Here is a 22,802-nt window from a genome sequence, read left to right on the forward strand (position 1 = left end):
GAGCCCCACGTTGTGCTCTGTGCTGACAGCTCAGAGCCTGGAGCCTGCTTCCGATTCTGTCTCCTTCTCTCTGCCCTTCCCCTGCTCATGCTCTGTCTCTCTCTCAAAAATACACATTAAAAAAATTAAAAATAATAATAATCACTGGGAGTGCCAGGGAAAAAAGAATTAACTTACTTGGAGGGAAAAATCATTTCCCATACCATCCATTACAGAATTATTTATGTACTTTTATTCAGGGATCCTCTACTAGGAAATGCCAATGCATAAGCACTCTTTCTAAGATCAACCATGAATTTAATAATAATAATAATAATATAATATAACAAAATAAATCCAATACCATCCCATAAACTATTTTACCTTTGCATTATAGGGGATGTAATGTTTTGATAAAGCTTCAGGCGTGTGCATCCATGTTTTGTCTGTAATGAAGAACACACAGGGTTAAATTAAATTACACATCCTAAGGGTGTCATATTCATTCATTAGCATATGTAAGGAGTCTGATATGGGTGGGAGCATTTCTAAATCATGATTCTTTTGCTAAATTGGGAAAGAATAACTAGTCAGGTATAAAAACAATGTGACTGAAAAGTGTTTATAATATTCTTTCCTGGGTATAAAAGACCCTAGCTTTTCCTTCAAAAAGTATTCAAGTAATAAAACAATACCAAGTTTTTAAGTAATATAAAAATCTAACAACTCAGTGGACTACAAGTAGTTATACCACTTATGTGATTATGTGATATCTTTTTCATTTCCTTTTATACTCTCATGATCATCAGTTTTCTTAAAAAATTCCCTAATCAAAAATCTTCTAACTTTGAAATAGTCCTTAGATCAGTGTAAGAGAATGTTAAAGATAAAGTGACTAAAATAACAGAACATATTGAAAATAATTTGTATTGCATATTATTGCTAGAAATAGAAAATATTTTTCATTCAATCTTGAACGGTATTTATATATTCCACATATCTTCCAAAATATTTTTTTGGAATGTATAAGTGGAGAAAAAGCAAAATGGTAAACCAGTCATATTTGACTACATTTTTGATATTGCATTTGTTTGTAGTAAAACTTCTCAATCTTCAAAAACTATTGTCTCCCATAGTAGAGTTTTGTATTTTATTCCTCACAGAATTTAAAAATTTAGAATCAATATTATGAACAGAATAGAGGAAAGACATATTTCACCATGAAAAATAGTAAATAAGTGTGTACTGAAAAGAAATAGATTCCTAATGAAGTGTTTTTAACATTCAATTCAGAACATTTGAAAATGATATTAACAAACTAGTTTGATATCATTAATATGTTCTTCTCAAACTGGGGGTTTGTGAAGACAAAGAGAAAAAGGCTTATATTTCTGGAATGTCAATTACTTTATACCATTTGGAAAATAATGGCGCTGTATTTATATTAAACATGTTTAAGGGGTACAATGTTCACAATAAGTTCTTTTTCTTTAACATTTTTTAATGTTTTACTTATTTTTGAGAGAAAGAGAGACAGAGAGAGACAGTGTGAGCAGGGGAGGGTCAGAGAGAGAGGGAGACACAGAATCCAAAGACAGGCTCCAGGCTCTGAGCTAGTGGTCAGCACAGAGCCTGACGCGGGGCTCCAGCCCACAAGCTGCGAGATCATGACCTGAGCCGAAGCTGGATGCTCAACCTACTGAGCCACCCAGGCACCCCTCACAATAATTTCTAAAATGAAATAAGAGGGATCAATAAAATCCCAAGCTCATGGTGCATTTAGGGCTATTTGTGACTACTGAAGCAGATATGTGGTAGTTGTATGTGGGGGAAGTATTTTGATAAGCAACCCATTCTAAGCTTCAAAAAAAGCATACTGACATCGATATTAATGTGTAAAATTTTTATTTCCTATAAGATTTTCATTTTAATTACAGTTTTCTCTTTATAACTCTTATAAATAGTAAAATGATTAATTCAAGAATAATTTGTACTTAGATTTGGGATACAGTCTTGCTCTTGTATATTAAAAGAAATAAATCACAATGCTATACACCAGAACAATAAAAACATCAAGATAATAAAAACAAAGATCTGCCTTTAGGAAACTAAAATAAAAAAATCCAATTTCTTTTTTTAACCACTTAACTCAATTATTCTCATGTCTCCTTTTCCAAGATACACAACACTACTCAGAAGGGTATAAAGTCTAAATCGGAATATAATGGTCCATTCCAATCCTGAGGCAGAGGGATAATTCCTTTCTCCTATAAGCCACTATTACTTGAAAACTCACGATATCACTTACATTATGGTCTTGTATTGCAGTGACCTAGAAAAAGTATAGTTAACATCCGGCTGTTACTGATAACAGATTAAAATATTCACAATATTAAACTACCAGTGGATAAGCTGCAGTTACATTGACAAAAAAAATCTACATCCACGTTGTCAGGTGATGATGGTTTAGTGGTCGTCATTACATACCTCTAGTACAGGCAGTATACTTGTAACACCTGATAAATTTCTAAAACACATCTTTACTGTCATTCTAATTTATACTTTGTTGGGAAAAACTGACAGAATAAAATTCTTTACATTAACTCATTTAGATGTGACTGACCCTGAAGAGTGAATAGAGATGATGGTGCCTGGTCACTATCTATCTATGCCCGTGGGAGCAATTCGATATATGGAACTGGTACAGAAACGGGAACATAGACATTCTGGAATGTGCCCCCTTCCTTGAAATTAAACTGTAATCACCAACTCAAGAGTAAACAGTCACAATAAAGAAAATGTCAACATTTCAAAATATTTGGCAAGTGTCAAAGCACTCTGACTGCTCAGTTAATAAATCTTGTTCAAAATACATTTAGATTAAGAGCTCATGAAGAATGATGCAGGAACTTCATTATTATTGTATCACCAGAGTTTAGCATATTGAAAGCATCTACTTTGAGTATATCAGATTTATTTCTTTAAGTTTTTTTATTTATTTTGAGAGAGAGAGAGAGAGAGAGAGAGAGAGAGCGAGCAAGCAGAGTAGGGGGAGAGAGAAGGAGAAAGAAAATCCAAAGCAGGATCTGTGTTGTCAGCACAGAGCACAATGCGGGGCTTGAATTCATGAACCCTAAGATTAGATCATAACCTGAGCTGAAATCAAGAGCTTAACCAACTGAGGCTCCCAGGTGCCTGAGTATATCAAATTTAAAGTGAAATGTTGTTGAGTAACTGCATGCATGTGAATGGATTATAAAAAGGGAAATAAGACTTAAATATTGAATTTTAAATGCTATGCTATGATTATATCAGCTCATCAGTATGTCAACCGATAAGCTAAAGAAAATAAAGTGTAACTGGTTAAAGTATTTAATTACATGCATTCACATTCAATGTTTTATTTTTTCTTACTAAATTATTCATTTTTGATGAAATGAATAGAATATAGGATTTTAAAAACTCAGAAAGCTAACATAAGAAAGGAGCTACAGAACAAATACATTCATTAAATAATTGATGGTTATGAAGTTAGACCAGTTTTTATAGATCTCCTCAAAATAGTCCATAATGATGCAATTCTAATACATTGACTCTTTTTAGAATCTGTAGCATTAGAGAGAGCATTTACAAAGAAAATCCGTGAAGTCACTGGCTAATTCCACCAAAGAATACCAGACAAAATAGTAATTGGAAAGGTTGGTAAGAAGAAAAAACATATATATGTTTGAATTTAAGATGATCTATTTTCCATCGGCTTCTGAGGTACAGGACAATTTAGTAAGGTTGAATGTGATAACCAAGCAAATTGGACACTTATGAAAGAAGAGATACGCTTTTACTGACTGAAAACCCTCTTGCTTTGTTTAGAATAGAATATACAGTGTGTGCCCATGATGGTTATCGGAAATACGACTGAATAATATATTCTCTAGGGGCACAATGCTCCCTATTGTCAAGACGTATAACTTCTCTCATAAAATTCAATTTTTCTAACTCAAATTAAAATTCAACCCAATACGGCTATTGGTTGAAACTCACCACAGAGGCTCTAACAGCTTCTCTAAATGAAAGTCAGAATTGATTAGCAAGTAGGTAGAACTTCCAGTAGCGATTCTAACTTGGAATTAGAGTAAAATATTGATCAATAATTTCTTGATAAAGAAACTTAATCATTAAACCTGGGGGAAAAAAAACTTCTTAAAGAGAATGAGACAAAGCAGGAAAGAACAAGTGGTTCTCTTTCCTGATTCTCTAAATCAGTCCAATCTCCTCCATGGCTGTACTTCCACTGTCATCAAATGAAACAAATATACTATTGCTGGTTACTTGGGATTTTTCTACGAAAAATCCTCTTCGACTAAAGAGAAATTAGAAATAGAGAGTTTCAACTTTAAAACCATGGGAAAAGGAAATGTAAGCAAATAAAAAAAAGAGATAGTCTAGAAGTGCTTTCTAAAAATAAGATAATACAGGGGTGCCTGAGTGTCTCAGTAAGTTAAATGTCCAACTTTGGCTCAGGTCATGGTCTCACAGTTTGTGGGTTCAAGCCCTGCACTGGGTTCTGTGCGGACAGCTCAGAGCCTAGAGCCTGCTTGGGATTCTGTGTCTCTTCCTCTTTGCCCTTCCCCTGCTCACATACCCTGTCTCTTTCTCTCTCTCTAAAATAAACATTAAAAATAATATGATTAAAGTGATGAGTTGTGATGTAACATTTTTATATGTAGCATACAATTATTTCTATCTTCTTCATAATAGTAGAAGAATTTAAAAAAGAAACACTATTTTACTTTCAAGGTATGTTTTAAATCAGAAGCAAGCTGCAGAGCACAGTAAGTGTTATTTTGCCTTCTCCTTACTCAGAAAAATAAGCAAAATAATAAATTCCCAGTTCCCCAGCATTGAAAAGTGCCTGAAAGTTCACATTACCTAAACCTCTACTGAATACATCAATCCTCTGTACCGCAGCCAAATGTTCGAACACTTCTCACTTTCATAACAAAGAAAGTTTGTACTTCCAAGTAATTCCATGATATGTTTGCACAACTCTGTTGGAATTTTTTCCTGCATTAAATCAATGACCTTGTAATTTATACCCATATGACCTTTATTAAACTTATTCCCATGAACTCATGACAGTCCTTCAAACATTGAAAGACCACACCAAGGGTTCTCAGCCATGCTTCCTGTTCTAAGTTAAAAGCCCTGAAGTTATCCCAGCCTTTCTCATCTGGGTGCATTAACTGTGTCCTTCAGTCCTTTAAAGAGAGAACACACCATGCCAGCCTTTATGGAATCGAGCAGAACAATCTATTTCATGGTTCTGGACTGTTCATTATTCATACATAGAAAATCAACTAAAACTTTTGATACACAATATTGACTTAATTCTTCAGTCATTTTTTTTTACCCATTTTCCGAGCCCCGCAGCATCAGGCTCTGTGCTGACAGCTCAGAGCCCGGAGCTGCCTCAGATTCTGTGTCTCCCTCTCTCTCAGGCCTTCCACCATTCCTGTTCTCTCTCTCTCTCTTTCTCAGAAATTAACAAACATTAAAAATTAAATTATGGTAAATCTGTATAAACCCAGGGAATTTAGTATTATATGGCTATGCCATCTAGCAGGACTAGTTTCAGATCACTTTATTTTTTTGCAATTTCACACCACAGAATAAAATTGCCAGAGAACATACTGTCACAAACGTATTCTGAATTAAATGTATTAAACAAGTCCACTCTTCCATTAGGGTGATAACCCAAGAAGGTTAATTAGCAATGCTTGCAGATGTGTGTTACTCTGTTCTAACTTCATTCCTGAACCATGCGATTTGATAATAGGAAAAACTGATTCCTTAGCATCTCTGCTTGATCTTTATAGTAATACTGAATTGACCCCCAGGTCCTTTAAATGTGTATTCTTACCTTTCTTTCTGCTAAAAGCACGGTTCATGATGATCAGCCAAACAGACGTTCAGTTCAATCACACTTTATATCCTATAAAAATAACAAAATATTAAAGCAAAAAGAAACATTGACCAACCTCTTTCATGCAGATGCATTTTAACCACAAAGTCTTTAAAAAACGTTTTTAAATATTTATTAACAGTACTCTGAAATTACCCAAAAGACAACTGGGTAAGAATAAACAGAAGTACTCAGTATTAAAGGTGGCACAGCAGATATGAACAATATCTCAAATAAATTTCCTCCCAAGTTCCTTAATCTTCTTGTCTTTTTCCTATTATACATCTATCATTAATTATATTTATCTGCAAATTTAAGGAGAAAGAAGATTAATACTTTTCTCTTAGCTTATAGGTAAGAAGTGTGATACAGTTTAGGGTTTCATTTAAAAAATTTTTTTATGTTTTTAATTTATCTTTGAGAGACAGAGAGAGACAGCGTGAGCAGGGGAGGGTCAGAGAGAGGGGGAGACACAGAATCTGAAGCAGGCTCCAGGCTCTGAGCTAGCTGTCAGCATAGAGCCCGACGTGGGGTTTGAGCCCACGAACTGTGAGATCATGACCTGACCTTAACCGACTGAGCCAACCAGGCACTCCACAGTTTAGGGTTATTAACAGTAGTGAATAAACAGAAATCTTTGATTATGACAGTGGCAGTGATGTCCCTCTCCAACCAGGCTCTGCTAGGTGGCCCTACACCCCATGATGCTCTGGGCAGTTGCTGCCTGATCTGTTCAAACCAAGATGATGGCATCCTCTCCCACTCTGAAACCAAGGAGGCAGCCCTGATGATCTCTGATTTTGCCTTTGGAACAATTTATCCCTGGAGCAGTGCATGTACACAGTAAAATTACGATGTTCCAGTCCTATGGGAACTAAGAAGTCCAAGAGCCTTCCTTCATTTCATCCCATCTTCATCCATGCCAGGTGAAACTGGCAAAGGGTTGTTTGGCCATATCCTTAATATTCTCTACTATATGGATAAGCTGAGAATTTTCCAAATCTATAAGTACTGCTTCTCTTAGTTTAATAATTCCTTTTTCAATTTATTTTGTTCTTCTTACATTTTACTATAATCAGAAGAAACCAAGCCACTTCTTCAACACTTTGCTTAGAAATCGTCTCAGCTAAATATCCAGCTTCATCAACTATAAGTTCTACCTTCCACAAAATACTAAAACACAAGCATAATTCAGGCAAGTTCTTCGCTCACTTTATAACAAGAATCACCTTTTCTCCATTGTTCCATAACATGTTCTATGCTTCCATCTGAGACCTCATCAGAATGGCCTTTACCATCCGTATATCTACCAACATTCTGTTCATGATTATTTACGTACTAAGAAAACGGAGACTTCCTAGGTCTCTTCTTTTCTCTCGGAGCCCTCACCAGAAGTGCCTTGAGCAGCACCCTCACAGCAGTCTCAGAGTCATCCAGCAGGCACCTCTAGAAAGGCTTCCAGCTTATACCCACCACCCAAAGCCGCTTCCAAATGTTGGCTTTTTGTTACAACAGCACCCCACTTCTCAGGATCACCTTCTGTCTTAAGTCAGCTTGGACTGTCATAACAAAATTCCAGAACTGCAAACACTTAACCTACAGAAAATTTTAACTGGCAGTTTTGGAGGCTGGAGATTTGAGATCCGGGTGCCAGCAAGTGAGGTTCTCGTGAGGGCCCTCTTCCTGGCTTGTAGACAGACACCTTCTGGCTGTGTCCTCACATAGCAGAGAGAGAGGGAGCTCTTGTTGCTCCTTTTTGGGAAGACACTAATCCCATCCTGGGGGCTTCATGCATATGCTCTCATCTGAATCTAATTATGTCCCAAAGTCCCCATCTCCAAATATCATTTTGGGGGTTAGTATTTCAATATGTGAATCTGTAGGGGGATACCAACATTTCATCCATAACTCACCATTAAGTCTACAAAGCAATAAAACACAACAGAGAAATTAATCTTTTTGAAAGGTCATTTTTACAGTGAAATTACTACTATCTCTGTTATGGTTTACCTGCTCCCAGAGAATTAAAACATTATAAAATATTATCACTAAGTACTGTTTTGTAGACTTGGATGGTGACACAAAAATATCACTTTCTTACTGATCTCATACTTTAATTACCTTCTCATGATATGCCATTAATAGAAGACAGATAGAGAATATATTTTAAAAACTAAAACACCAAAATGATTAAGTCATTTATACTAACAATATAATATGGTTTCTTTTGTATAATATAAAAGATATTGTTATTGGAGAAGTCAATATTGAAATGACTTTATTACAATTAATTTATTCATTCACTTGGAAATCAATTATTGATCACCAGTGCCTGGCACTCAGCAAGGTATGCAAGGGAATACATTAGGACAAAATATATTCTGTATCCTCCCAAAAGTTACTTTTCATCTAGAAACTATCTTGGAGGAATAAATGAAGATCAAAAACTACCAGAAAAAATACATAATGTATCCAATGTAAGATTAGATTTCTCTGGAAAAATAAACAAAATTACCATGAAGTCTATTAATCAGTAGATCAAATTCAATATGTCTCAAGTGGACATGGTTCACAATAGTAGATTGTGAAATATAAAGATGGAGTTTTAAGGGGAGCCTGTGTGGCTCAGGAGGTTAAGAGTCCAACTCTTGGATTTAGGCTCAGGTCATGATCTCCCAGTTTCATGAGGTTCAGCCCCACTCTGGGCTCTGCTCTGCACACACAGAGCCTACTTAGGATTCTCTGTCTCCTTTTCCTGCCCCTCCCCCACTCATGCTCACACTCTCTCTCAAATTTATAAATTAAAAAATTAAAGATGTAGTTTATTATCATGTAATTTTAAGTTTCATGAAATAGTGTTTATTTTATTTTTTTATATTTTTATTTTATTTTTCTTAAGAGAGAGCACAGGGGACCTTGACACAGGGAAGGAGAAAAATCTTAGGCAAGCCCCATGCTCAGTGTAGAGCTTGACGCAGAGCTTGATCCTCACCTTGGGATCATGATCTGAGCCAAAATTAAGAGTCACTCAACCAACTGAGTCACCCCAAACTGTGTGTATTTTAAATTAAGATTATAATATAAATTCTCAGGAGACATACAGACAGAAAAACAAAACAAAACAAAAAAACAACATGACTGTATAAAGTTCAAAAGGCCAAGTAAATAAGGTATAAAATGACACTACAATTTCATGACTCGAGAACACCAGAAGGATTGTCACCGGCTTACAAAACACATAGATATAAATGTCAGTGAATATCAGATAAGCTGTTCTTGTCATGTAAATAAAAACTGTAATTTCACTTTCCAACTAGTTTTTAGCATAATTATTTGATCCTAGACAATCTACTCTTTGTAAAGCAGATCTTTATTCCCCACTAGAATATAACCAGAAACTGGGTTCACTCACTATGCCCATGTGTAGAATATGCACATAATGCTAAGTTGGCATTCAATATACTCTATTCATATTTATGTAATAACATGTTTTAATATACTTTATAGCTGAAGTAGTAAGATATATATTGTTATCAACTTACTATTTTAAGGTTAAGAAATATAAGTTCTGTATAACCCTACTTTGTTTCAATTTACAATATTATATAAATCTTTCTTTTTGGATAAACTTTTGATAAACATTGCTTTGGTGGCTACTATTACATGGATGCATTTTTGCCTTCTCAGTAAATAATTATTTCTAAATTCTAGCTAAATATCATACAGAGAGAATAACTGACATAAATATCTTTTTCTATTTTTTTCCATAAAATAGTATCTCAAGTAAAAGTTATACTAGGTCTAAAGTATTATTATTAGGATTTTCTATTTTTTTTAAATTAAACATAAAAGAGTTGTTCAATTAAAAAACAAAACCAGAGACTGAAACAACTTACATGGCCATGAGTTGTGTGTGAGAATCCTCATTTACCTTCATACGCTCCAGGATTGAATACTGGAGAGTGTCTATCTCTGCAGATGTCTGTTTGGGCTGTACTTTTTATGATCCTTTTTAAAGATATATATACATAAAACTCTTTAGGATTAATAATACTATATGGTAAGATATGAGAACTTAACACCAATTGCTTGAATGGTATATACCAAAACAAAGTCATTACCATTCACTGACTAATCCAAACCTTCCTCAGAAATCCATGTTACCACCTTCCCATAGATTAAATAAAGCTCTACAGACTTATTGACACACTTTTACTTCTAACAAGATGGAGTAACAGGCTATATTTATCTTACCATCTAAAACATCTAAAAAATGAGACAAAATATATGAAACTCTCAAGACTCTGAACATCAGAGAACAAAGGAAAGTGATCAATGAAGGATAAAAAACAATTAAGGGAAGCCCTATGATTTCCCTAGCTTAATACACAGAGACTAGGATATGGTGCAGGGAGGTGGAACCCAGTCAGACTCCAGCAACCTCCCTAAATTGAGGAGATTATCATTGAGACTGTGGTAAAATGAAGGTGACTAGTGTTGCAGACCAGAGCACTGGAGAGGCAAGGGCTCCAGAGAAATAATAAAGATACTTGCAAAAAGCCTTATAATTTAGGGCACCTGGGTGGCTCAGCTGGTTAAGCACTGGACTCTTGATTTCGGCTCAAGTCATAATCTCATGGTTGGTGAGTTTGAGTCCTGCATCAGGCTCCACGCTGTCAGTGCACAGCCTGCTTGGGACTCTCTCTCTTTCCCCTCTTCTCTCTGTTTCTCCCCTGGTTGAGCTCTCTCTCTGTCTCTCTCAAAATGAATAAATGAACTTTAAAAAAAAAGCCTTACAATTTAACTTGGTAATGACTGCTTCCTAAGACTGAGTAAACAGCCATCCACAAAGTTCAAAGAGATCAGTGACTGTAGCTCACACTAGAGCCAACAGCAAAGAAGAAAAAGCTCATAATTCACAGGACATCAGTTAAGAAGTACCTAGCCTTATAAGTGGGGGAAAATTAAAGCTAGAATAAATGCTGCTTTGGACCTACTTAACAAATTTTAAAAACAAGACCCCAAAGAATTAACCCATTTCCAAGTAACTTCACCATAATCCCAAAACTATGTTCAACAGCACTTTAAAGAATATAAAAATACTCAATACCAAACACAGCAAAATGCACAATGTCTGGCATCATTTAAAAAAAAAAATCAGGCATTCAAAGAAGTAAAATAATACAATATACAGTGGGAGGAAAATCAATCAAAACTGATCCAGAAAAACTGATCCAGAAGCATAGACATCATTAGATGAATTGTTTTAATCTCACTTTTTTTAAGTCTATTTATTTTTTTTTAGAGAGGAGCACAAGCAGGGGAGGGCAGACAGCCAGGGAGAGAGGGAGAATCCCAGGGAGGCTCCATGCTGTCAGCACAGAGCACAACACCGGGCTGGAAGTCAGGAACTGCAAGATCATACCCTGAGCCAAGGTAAGATGGAGAGTGAGATGCTTAACCGACTGCACCATCCAGGTGCCCCTATCCCAAATTTTATTTCAAAATCAGGAACTACATTGACAAAACACTGTAAAGTCACTTGATATTAATTCACTCTATTACTTTAACCTTTTGTGGGCCTAATTTTTTAAAAAGTTTGGAGCCAACAATCATTTCTTTAAATAAATCCAGCATATTGAGGTTTGAAAACTTGTTACTGAAAGAAATCCACTGATATTTATAAACGAATTCAGAAGAAATTTAGAGTGTCTTTTTAAAGAATGGCAGTTTCCTGCTTTGAAACCTGCTGTCTAATCTCTTAAAAATAAATAGATAAATAAATAAATAAATAAATAAAATATAAATAAATAAATAGATAAATATTGTTATCACTAAAGGAACTACATATGGTATAATACTAAAACCTATAAAATAGTCAATTCTGAATTTCATTTTCTCCTTCCCAGTATATTTAAAATAAAATTTTCCTGAAATTCTTTCAAGGTTAAAATTTTAAAGAACTTAAAAATGGATTAAAACATAGTCCACATCAACATAAGTTATAAATCACTTGAAAATCTTGTTGTTCACTCTGAGATCAGAAATGATGCTAAAATAGTGAAACCTTATCATTAAGTTTAGTTCTAGGAAGGGAGGCTATGTAAAATTTAAAAACACAGCAAAACACAGTTGTTTCTCCTGTGAATGAATTTTTTACTTCCAAATGTTTTATTTGCTTTTCTTGAATATGTAATTCAGGAAGGTAATCATGAGAGAATGTCAGCCAGTCTTAGACAATATTAACCCCTCCTGGTTGCTAAATCCTCTGTAGTGGCTAACTACTAGAACTTCATTGCTTCTAATATTTCATGTAGCTTCCAAAATCCTACTTGGAGAAGAGAGCTCATTTTTTAACTGTTCTCGATCTAATTAGTATCATTGTAAAGGTTCTCTGCTTTAATTTCCAAATTTTAAGACATCTTATAATATTCTTCTTTTTATTCTATTTTATGACTGTAATTTGCAAAAGTTTTGCTTTGGTAGATCAATACTATCTAAGTGTAGCCAAGAAAACTAACCAGTACACAAAGTGAGAAATTTCACATTACTGGGAGAAGAAGCCACATGATCTGTATTAAAAAGAATATTTGTTTATAATTTGCTAAGAAATAGCAATATTAGTGATTTCTGATATTCTCTGACTTGCGATATAAATGCTTACCATTATTTTTTCCATATTTTACAATATTGACCCATATGTCATAACATTCATTAAAAATCCTTTGCTCTTTCAACAGATACATTTTGAGACCACATTATGTGACAAGCATTACAGGAATGGAGAAGTAAAAATAAGTATGCCATGGTCCTTGTTTTCAAAGAATTTATCAGCTTTGAAATGTAGCAGACAATGGGTATGGGGCTCTACAGACAGGGACAACCCCTTTGAGAGATACCATTGAAAATCAGAGGATGAAGCACAAATGACTATCTTGTTCAAAGTGAAAGCTTCTTGTGGATGTGAATAGTCATCACCCAGATGCGCAAAGGTCAGTGGTGAGACAAGAACGTCCTGGGCAGAAAGGCAGAATATGTGAGCACATGTTCATAATGGGCATGGGGATGCTCGTCACGCTAACAGCCTCACACAGCATCCACTGCGCTCACAGAGGCTCTCATCTAGGCTATTCTGTAACATGCTTGACTGGGAGCAGGGGACGGTCTAAAAGAGAGCATGTGGTCACCTGGCCAACTCTTAGAAAGCTTATATGCAAGAAAACCTTAGTATACTGTAAGGACGCAGGTCTGAATCAAACGGACTCCATGACAGGCTTCAAGTTTCCCCTCTGACCTTGGAGGCCTAAGTGCAGGTTTCTCAGAATCATTAGACAATAAAAGGGCACAGAGTGCTCAACCAGGGACCACCCTAGTAACACCCAATCAGAAGCAGCCAGCTAAAATGCTTAAAATTCCTAAGGGCAGGCCTAGAGATAGAAGCTATAGATAATCAATTATTGCTAAAGGCTAGTTACACCCTATGTGAGGGTCCTGGGTCCACTCTGTAATTGGTTAATACTCTAAATGTTGTGATTGGGTCCCGCCGAAAGTAAAGAAGGCTCTAAACAATGTATGTGGTTAAAATTGCTGCCAATACTGTTGTACAATTATGATTGGATCACTGTACCTATGTCACAATTTCTTGTAACTCCCCCTTCCCAAACCCCAAACAAACCCTGCTCAGCCCTTGTTCGGGGCTCTCAGCACGGATCCACTGCGCTGGTGAAGTCTGTGAGCCCGAGCTCAAGGCCATAATGATATAAAGCCCTTTGCTTTTGCAAGCGTGACTCAGTCTCCCTGGTGGTCTCTGGTTTTTGGGGGCGATATTGAAATCTGGGCATAACAATACAAAGTCTAGAATACAGTTCTGTGGAACAAAATAAAAAGCGCTTGAATCTCCTTCAATGCCAAGACTGAAGTCAAAATAAAGGCTACAATGAGTCAAAAAGAACAAGGGGCATACAAAGACTATCTTTTCTGACAATAAAAGCTACCAAATTTTAACCACTTTATTCTGACAGTAAAACTTTCTGCTTTAAGAGGATTTGGATGCAGTATATCCAAATGCACTTCCACAGCTATAAACCTCTAATTATCATACAAAATGTTATCTTGGCGATAATTATGGCAATGTTGCAGTACCACAAAATTCCATACAGGGATTGAGTACTACAGAGATATCCCTTGTATTCGGAGGTGGTGCTGCCATTCAGCACCTCTGGAATGAGGGTATCCATGGGTCTTTCTGTGCTCTTAGTAAGAAGGAAAGTTGGTAAACGCAGATAAAAAAGGCCAACCAGATGTCCAGCCGGATTCTCCCTTTGCATGCTTTTGCCTTCTGCAATCTTGTTCTCCTCTTGCATAAGCCAGGGGCCAGGAACCAGAAGCTTGACTATACTAGTTCCACCCAACCCTGAAGCATGTATGTATAAAAGATCAATAAATCCAGAGCTGGATCTCAGCCTTTGGAGGTGACTCTGCTGGACTGGCATCCATGTGAAATAAACAGTCTTTTCTGATTCCCCAAGTTCATGTCACTTCCCTCTTCCTGGGCACTGAGTATTTGCAGTAATAATAGGACCAAAAGAGTGAAAGTTACAGGGAAGGAGAGATGCTGGAATTCTCAAACTGCCTAAGCAATCTCTTTGGCATGGGCATGATGAGTATCCCAATGTACTTCCATAAGTGTCTGCACAATTCTGAGCTACACTTTGGCAGGCTCCTAGAAGTCTGTTTCAATAATTAGATCCTGAGAATTTTCATTAAAACTTCATTCAATGATCAATTAACTATTTGTCTCACTGGGTTTTCTTCATTATCTTCTTAATGGGAGCTCAGCTACCTTACTCTAAAATGAGATAATCACACAGTAAATAAATTATGCTCAGATAAATATATTTTAAGACAGTTAAAACCCTGCATATTGAAACCAGTATTACTTACACTACATATTGTAAGGACATAGGTCTGAACAGACTCCATGATAGGCCTCAAGCTCCCCCTCTAAACTAGAAGGTCCAAGGGTCAGTTTCTCCGGAACTATTAAGCAGGCGGTTACACATTTCCCAAGGCAGGAGAGACCACCTTCGCAACACCCAATCAGGGAAGGCCAGCTACCACTCTCCACATTCCTAAGGGTGAGGCCTGCAGATGGAAACTTTAGATAGGACCCTGTTATCTAATGTTAAAGTTAACCCGATAGTCGCAGACCAAGACCCTAGGCTTGCCCTGTAATTGGTTGACTTTAAAGGTACTCTAAATGTTGTAATTGGGTCCCGCCAAAAGTAACGAACACCCTGGAAATGTGTAGGGTTAGAATTACTGCCAATGCTGTTATACAATAATGATTGGATGTCAATTTCCTGTAACTCCCCCTTCCCAAACCCCATAAAAACCCCACTCAGCCCTTGTTCGGGGCTCTCAGCACGGATCCACTGCGCTGGTGAAGTCTGTGAGCCCGAGCTTATAAGCCCGTAATATTGATAAAGCCCTTTGCCTTTGCATACATGCCTCGGTTTCCCTGGTGGTCTCTGGTCGTTGAGGATATTGCAACTTGGGCATTACAATATGACTCTCCTATATGTAGACTAAGTGTCCTCGATTAGGTTCCCTTTGAATATTAGATTTTGAAGTATATTGTGGAAGTCCTACTCAATATTTTCTCCATTTTTTAAAAATCATAACAGTATGCTTTCGCTCCTTTTTGATTGTACACAAAAGAACTATCTTTTCAGACCTGCTGTTTTGGTCATTTCACCAAGCACTTTGATATCGATATCTTAACTGTGGAGAGAACTTGTGGGATCCAATTACTGAAGTAACATTATCTTTGGTAAAACTGTCTGAATTCCTTTGAAAGACTAGAATAAAACAGCTTGACTACTCAATTAATGCTATCAGAGTCTAAGACTCAAAACTTTAGGATTTGTAAAATATATGCTGTTTTAAGATTCTGTTGATCTCTACAAACTAAGAGCAACAATATAAAAATTTTTATCTGTTTCAAATTTTCTGCCTTTTATTACAAAATTTCACTTTGTTGTAAGGAAACAGGCCCTGAATGGAGTCACTTTTGCTAAGCCCCAAGACTTAATACCTAAACTAATTGTAGTTTCAGCCTCTCCCAGTTGTGGAATTTTAAACTAATCATTCTGGAATTTCCTGATCAGCTTTATGAGGTAATCTGCATGTTAAGACCCCCTGCACTTCCCCCTCAGGGAAGGTGACCTTGGCAAAAACAATTCCTTCTTTTCTTTTGCTATTAACCCTATTGCTGACTATAAAATCCTTCCATTTTGTACAGCTTCTCAGGACTCCCTTCTATTTGCTAGATGGGATGCTGCCTAATTCATGAGTTGTTTAATAAAACCAATTTGATCATTACATTTACCACAGTAGAATTTTTTTAAACTTGAAAGGTCTTTTTGTTTTTCATTTAAGTCTTTTCCTTTAATGTCAGTTGTTTTTAGATTGGTATCTTTACCATAAGCACATTTTTTTTTAATCTTTACATTAAATTCTAACAAACAGTAATTATAAATGTGCATAGACTTACCATTTTCATCATTTCATAGATTTATTTTCAGAGAGTTTTAAGACAGTAGAAGAGGGAGATTATTGCTTTTAAAGCAGCCCTCAAAAGAAATCCTTTATCTTTTTACTTGATATCCTGAGTATCTCACAATGTCAATGGTTTCAATGGGAGAGAATTAATGTACAGGAAATCTAATTCTTAAAAACAGAACTTTCAAATATTTATACTGAGAAATCATGTTTCCTCACTGTTAGAGGCAGTGCTGGGTATTACCACTACACTTGCCCACACACAATACTGCTCAGCCACAGCTAAAAATACATTTTGTCTCCGTCACTACAATCATACATATCCTATTTTTAACTTTAGTGGGACTACAATATTCTTAAATTCTCTCTCCTTCCTGTGAGTTTCTACCAGTCTTTCACATACAGCTGCCAAAAAACTTATCTTCAGAAATCTTTCTCTTTATCACCATCCTGACAATGTTGAACTTATTCTAGCTCTGTGATCTTAGAAAATAACAAAGGTGAAGGAAATCTCCCACCCCTTTGTGTTTTAGAAATGAAAAGAACCACCCTTCCCCATATGATTTAGATAAGATTCAAGGCACTCTCCATGTTTACTCAAGACAAGGCCAAATAAAGACCCTCCAAATTTCCATTCTTTGCTTCATAAATGATTAGCTGAACTATATGTGCCCCTGACAAATCTGGTGACTAGGATATACTTTATCTAAACTAGTCTCTTTCCTTCAGAATCTTTAGCTTTGATCTTCCCTCAGTTTAACAGACTTGCCTTTCATAATCTCTCTTAAAAATAGGCTGACCTAGGGGGTAATACATTCTCTGGTTTCCTGCCTCTAATCATACCACTATCACGTATCCTACCTTCCCACATCTCATTCTTTCTCGCCTAGAAAAGTCCTTTTCTGCCTAGCCTTTAAGTTGCCCATAGACCTATGGTTGGCAAATTCTTCCTATTAAAATTTCCATAACTCTCTTTATTGTAGTAATCTTTCAAAAAAAGGTCTGGGGTGCCTGGGTGGCTCACTCTGTTGAGCATCTGACTTTGGTTCAGGTCATGAACTCCCAGTTCCTGGGTTTGGGCCGTGCATCAGACTGTGCTATCAGCTCAGAACCTGGATCCTGCCTTGGATTTTGTGTCTCCCTCTCTCTCTGCCCTCCCCTGTTCATCCTCTCTCTTTCTCTCTCTCCCTCTCAAAAATAAAGAAAAAAATTTCATTTTAATTTTTAAAAAATCAATAAGGTCTCCTTACATAAGTCCTGATTTGCTTTTTATTTGACACTCCATTTGATCAGATTAGAAAGATTTCTGGGGGTGCTTGGGTGGCTCAGTCAGTTAAGCATCGGACTTCGGATCAGGTCATGATTTGATTCATGAGTTTGAGCCCTGCACCAGGCTCTGTGCTGACAGCTCAGAGCCTGGAACCTGCTTCAGATTCTGTGTCTCCCCCACCCCCACTCTCTGCCCCTCTCATGTGCATAATCTGTCTTCCTCAAAAATAAATAAACATTAAAAAAATTTTAATTAAGGAAAAAAGAAACATTTCTGGCAACTAACCCTTAACATAGTTCACTGAACTAATTGAACTAATTTGAACATTTTTCCTTTCAATGTATTTACTGAAATGGAACTAGACCTCTCATTCTCTTCCACTAATGAATGCTTTCATTTCAGCATAAAATGAATTGCAAGAATGTCCTAGAAAAGTAAATGAATCTGGGTTTTAAAAATTTTGTTATCCTTGCATCCCTAGCATCTAGCTCCTATCTACAGTAAATATCTGCTAAATTACAAAGCTAATCAACAGATTAAGTTTTCTAAACCAATATATATTTTATTGTAATACAAACATATATCTTAGCTCCCAAAATCTATTACAAATGTATAACTATAAAAAAATCTTAATTTGAAAACATTTTCAGAATTAAGAAACTCTGTAAAGCTGCTTAGTAATTGATTACCTTGTTACACATATTGCACACAATTATGATGAATTATAAAAATAAAGACAATGAAACTTTTCATCAAAGAAAACATTAGAAACAAGCCAAAAATGATTAACAACCATGATCATTTTCTGACATAAGAAATATATCTTTTGTTGGACATAAAAAATCTATTGAAATGATATAAATTAATGAACAATTTGATAAAACCATGCGTATTTTCTGACAAAGTTCCACCCACTAAAGTCAAGCAAACAGTGTAACTGTTTCAATGCCAAAAATGAAGAAGAATATGCTCTAATAAAACATAGGCAATATTCCTTATCTAAGGTTAATCTTTTCATAAAAACAAAATTCTAAGAATAGATGGGAATGAAGACAGTGTTTAGGTAAGGACACAGGAAGAAATATTTATAAATGAGAAAAGAAGAAATCATTAATAAGTGAGCCAAAAGGAAAATATTAGTGTTGTGAGTGAGCCTTTTTGCTCAACTATAGACCCCAACAGTTAAAGCCAGAAATAGACAAGGCCACCAAACCGCTACTCTAAAACCCACTGTACTTATTTCAGATATCACTTTCTTAAGGCAGTGAAAAAGGTGTTTAGCCAAGACCAGAACATTCCAACTGCCAAACCAGAAAAATCTTGATATCAATGGAATGCCTAGAGGACAACACCCCACTACTCCCCTTCCCTCCTAAAATCATAAGCTGAACACATACCACCCCTCACCCATGGTCACATGCCCCCTGCATGCTCTCTTGCACATTCCCCCCTCCCCTTGACCCTCTCTCTGTAAAACTCTAAATGTCCATCTTTAGGGCGAGGAGGTCAGTTGTTAAGGTTTGAGCCTGCCATCTCCCCCGGCTGCCAGCTTCTAAAATAAGTCTCTCCCTTTCTCTTTTCTAAACTGTCATTTCTTGAATTATTGGCTTCTCTTATGATGAGTTTATCCAAATTTGTTCAGCAACAATGTTGGCAAATCAAACCAGGAACTATGCTTTGTTTTCTAAGTCAGTGGCTCTGACTTAGATCAATGAGTAACAGTACAAAAATATAATGGTTATGACTGTAAAAAGCTACAATAAATGGTATTATACTACAGAATGGTATAACTCATAGATGAACTATTCAGTTTGAAGATTAAATGGAGAAACTCTCCTACGTGGCTACAGAAAATAGATATGTATATCAAAGAATTACTAAAAGATATAGAGGATAGAAATAAAAGTGCCAAAATCTAGATACTGGAATACCACAAAGAGAGAAACAATAAAAACAGAGAGCAGGGAATAGTTAAGAAAAAATTATGAAAAGAATTTTCACAGAATTAAGATTCTTTTTAAATGTCAAATTGAAAGTTTCAGACCCAAGCCTGCCTCCTATAGTAAAATTAAGAATATTAAATGTAAAAAGAAAATATACAACACGTCTAAGCAGAAAAAAGATCGCCTAAATAACAACAAGAACCAAACTAAAAATAAAATTTACAATAGTAAACACAGGATGCAAAAATTGTAAGTAAGCAATATTCTCAATGTATTCTAAAAGAAAATAACTTTGTTTTTTGTTTTGTTTTTATTTTTTTAATGTGTATATTTGAGACACACACACACACACACACACACACACACACACACGCACACACAGCGTGGGGGGGAGGGGCAGAGAGAGCTGGAGACATAACCTGAAGCAGGCTCCAGTCTCTGAGCTGTCCGCACAGAGCCTGATTTGGGGCTCAAACTCAGGAACCATGAGGCCATGGCCTCAGCCAAAGTCAGATACTTAATGAGTGAGCCCCTAGGCACCCCTAAAGGAAAAGAACTTTGAACCATGAATGTTGTATGGAGTAACTATGGTATAAAGTGAGGCAGTAATAAAGACATACAATGCTTGTGGCACCTGGCTGGCTTAGTCAGTAGAGCTTGTGACTCTTGATCTTAGGGTCTAAGCTCTAGCCTCACACCAGATGGAGAGATTACTAAAATAAAATGAAATAAAATCTTGAAGACATGCCTCAGAATTTTTACCACTGAAAATGTGAAGTGATTTTATTTATTTTTTTTACTGAAAAGGTAAAAAAAATAGTAATGAAAATACTCTTGGTAGTATTAAAATAAGAAGAGAAACAAATGCAGCTTTTTCTTGTAAAAGATAAAAGCACTATAGGATTACCGTAAAATTTACCAAGGTATTTTATCCTAAAAACAATAATAGCTAATGTAGAAGTAAAAAAAGAAAAAAAAAAAAAGAAAAGAAGATAGACACATAGAAGAATACATGGGTATGTAAAAATAAAGAAAGAGTTAGACACATACACATATATATATATACACACTTATTCATAACAATCCGGAAGTGAAAATCTGAAGAAACATTTGCCACATAATGGAACAGAGCAGAGAGAAAAAAAAACAGAGACATGAAATGTTGTTTAGTACTCATTGTTGAGAAGTTACAAATGCTAAATTTAAGGGATTAATGTGAGAACATGAGAATGGAAATGTGTCCCGGGGTGCCTGAGTGACTCAGTCGATTAAGCCTCCGACTTCGGCTCAGGTCATGATCTCATATTCATGGATTCAAGCCCCGCATTGGGCTCTGTGCTGACAGCTCAGAGCCTGGAGCCTGCTTCTGATTCTGTGTCTCCCTGTCTCTCTGATCTTTCCTGCTCATGCTCTGTCTTTCTCTGTCTCAAAAATAAATAAAACATTAAAAAAAATTTTTTTTAAAGAATGGAAATGTGTCCTGAGAACAACTACCATTAAGAGCAAAACTACAATATTTACATTTTAAATTGGTCAAAAACCCTTTATCTACTTGACAGTAGGAAATGAATAAAAATAAAAAAACAAAGTACACTAAATAGAAAATATCCAATAAGACAGAAAAATATAAGTCTACTACATTTTGTATTTGGCTTTGGGAACCAAATTAATTGATAACTTTATGAGTATGAAATAAAAGCCACAAGATATAAGAAAATATGCAAGGATATTATTTTGACTTTGAGTAAGGGAAGAATTTTTTGAAAAATAAACAAAAAAAGTCAACTTGATTACATCATAAACATTTCATTTCAAAAAAAGTTACTATAGAAAAGATAATAAACAACAGAAAAACCTGAGGAAAAAATAATTTCTCTCTCTAGCTCTGATAAAGAAGTAATATCTAAAAAACACAAAGACTTTCCTAAAAAAACAGTACGAAAAAGTACATAACCCAGAAGGAAAAGGAACAAATGATAAGAACTTCCAATGCATAGAATAAGCAGTCCAAAATGCTATTAAGAACATAAAATAAAAGATCAAACCCATAGTAATAGCCAAAATGCAAATTTAAACCATATTATTTTATACTAATTTGACTGAAAAAGTCATAATATTATAGAATGCCAAATGCTGGTAATGATGTGAGATTATAACAATGGTTCTATTTACATACTCTTTGGAATCATGTGGAAGAAATAAAAAGCTATGAAGTGCCAAAGATGCACTCAGTCCATTTATATCAGAATAAAGGGTCCTGGCTACAATATTGTTTAAGAACCCTTTAGGTAATTCTAATGTGCAAAAAGTGTTGAGGAAAACAGTTACTTTTCACACACTACTGATGACAACATATAAAGAGCGTGACTCATCTGAAGAAATAATGCTTAACAACTGAATGTACATATACCCCATAACTCGGAAACTCCATTCCTGAGAATTCATCCCAAAGGAATTCTCATATGTCCACAAAGGGTGTCTGTGAGAAATCCCATTGTTGTTTGTGGTGGCAAGGAGCTGGAGGTAATCTTGTTGCCTATCACCAACAGAAGAGATAGGCGAGATGTGGTCATACATCATGCAGCACTATGATCAACTGAAAATAATGATTAAATATGCACATAACATGGGATCTCAGCAACAATGCTGATGGCAACAAATAAGGTGAGCCAGATAACCCCCAAGTTAAACGCTTATGTGCAAACAATAATTATTTATTTTTAAAGAAAGAGAGTGACTGGGGGAGAAGGCAAATGGAAAGAGAGAAGCAACCTTAAGCAGGCTATATGCTCAGTGCAGAGCCTGACTCGGGCTGTATACCATGAGTGGAAATCAAAATTCCTATGCTCAACTGACGGAACTACCCAGTCGACCCCAATACTGATTTTAAAAGAACAAATATGGGGGAAGGGGATGGGTGAAATAGGTGAAGGGGATTAAAAACACATTTATCATGAGCATTGAGTAATGTATAGAACTGCTAAATCAGTATAATATACACCTGAAACTAATATAACCCTGCATGTTAACCATGTTGGAATTAAAATTTTAGAAATACAAACAAACACTACATTAAACAATAAAC

At 35.8% G+C, this 22,802-nt stretch overlaps 1 protein-coding gene across 9 annotated transcripts in view; it reads right to left on the minus strand.

The window, feature by feature from the left end:
• Positions 1-22,802, minus strand: part of GULP1 (GULP PTB domain containing engulfment adaptor 1) — a 264,099-nt gene that overhangs the window by 80,427 nt on the left and 160,870 nt on the right. For 8 of the 9 annotated variants that reach the window (XM_029934269.1, XM_029934276.1, XM_029934274.1 and 5 more), the window contains 2 exons: positions 5,900-5,971; positions 364-425 (listed from right to left, as the gene is read on the minus strand). In XM_029934269.1, coding sequence (XP_029790129.1) covers positions 364-425; positions 5,900-5,927 — 90 coding nt within the window. In that variant the 5' untranslated portion in view covers positions 5,928-5,971. Of the gene's footprint in view, positions 1-363; positions 426-5,899; positions 5,972-9,837; positions 9,901-22,802 lie in introns of those variants that run through there. The other variant, XM_029934273.1, reaches the window with a different exon arrangement.

Source organism: Suricata suricatta, chromosome 3 (assembly GCF_006229205.1).
Source record: "Suricata suricatta isolate VVHF042 chromosome 3, meerkat_22Aug2017_6uvM2_HiC, whole genome shotgun sequence".
NCBI lineage: Eukaryota > Metazoa > Chordata > Mammalia > Carnivora > Herpestidae > Suricata > Suricata suricatta.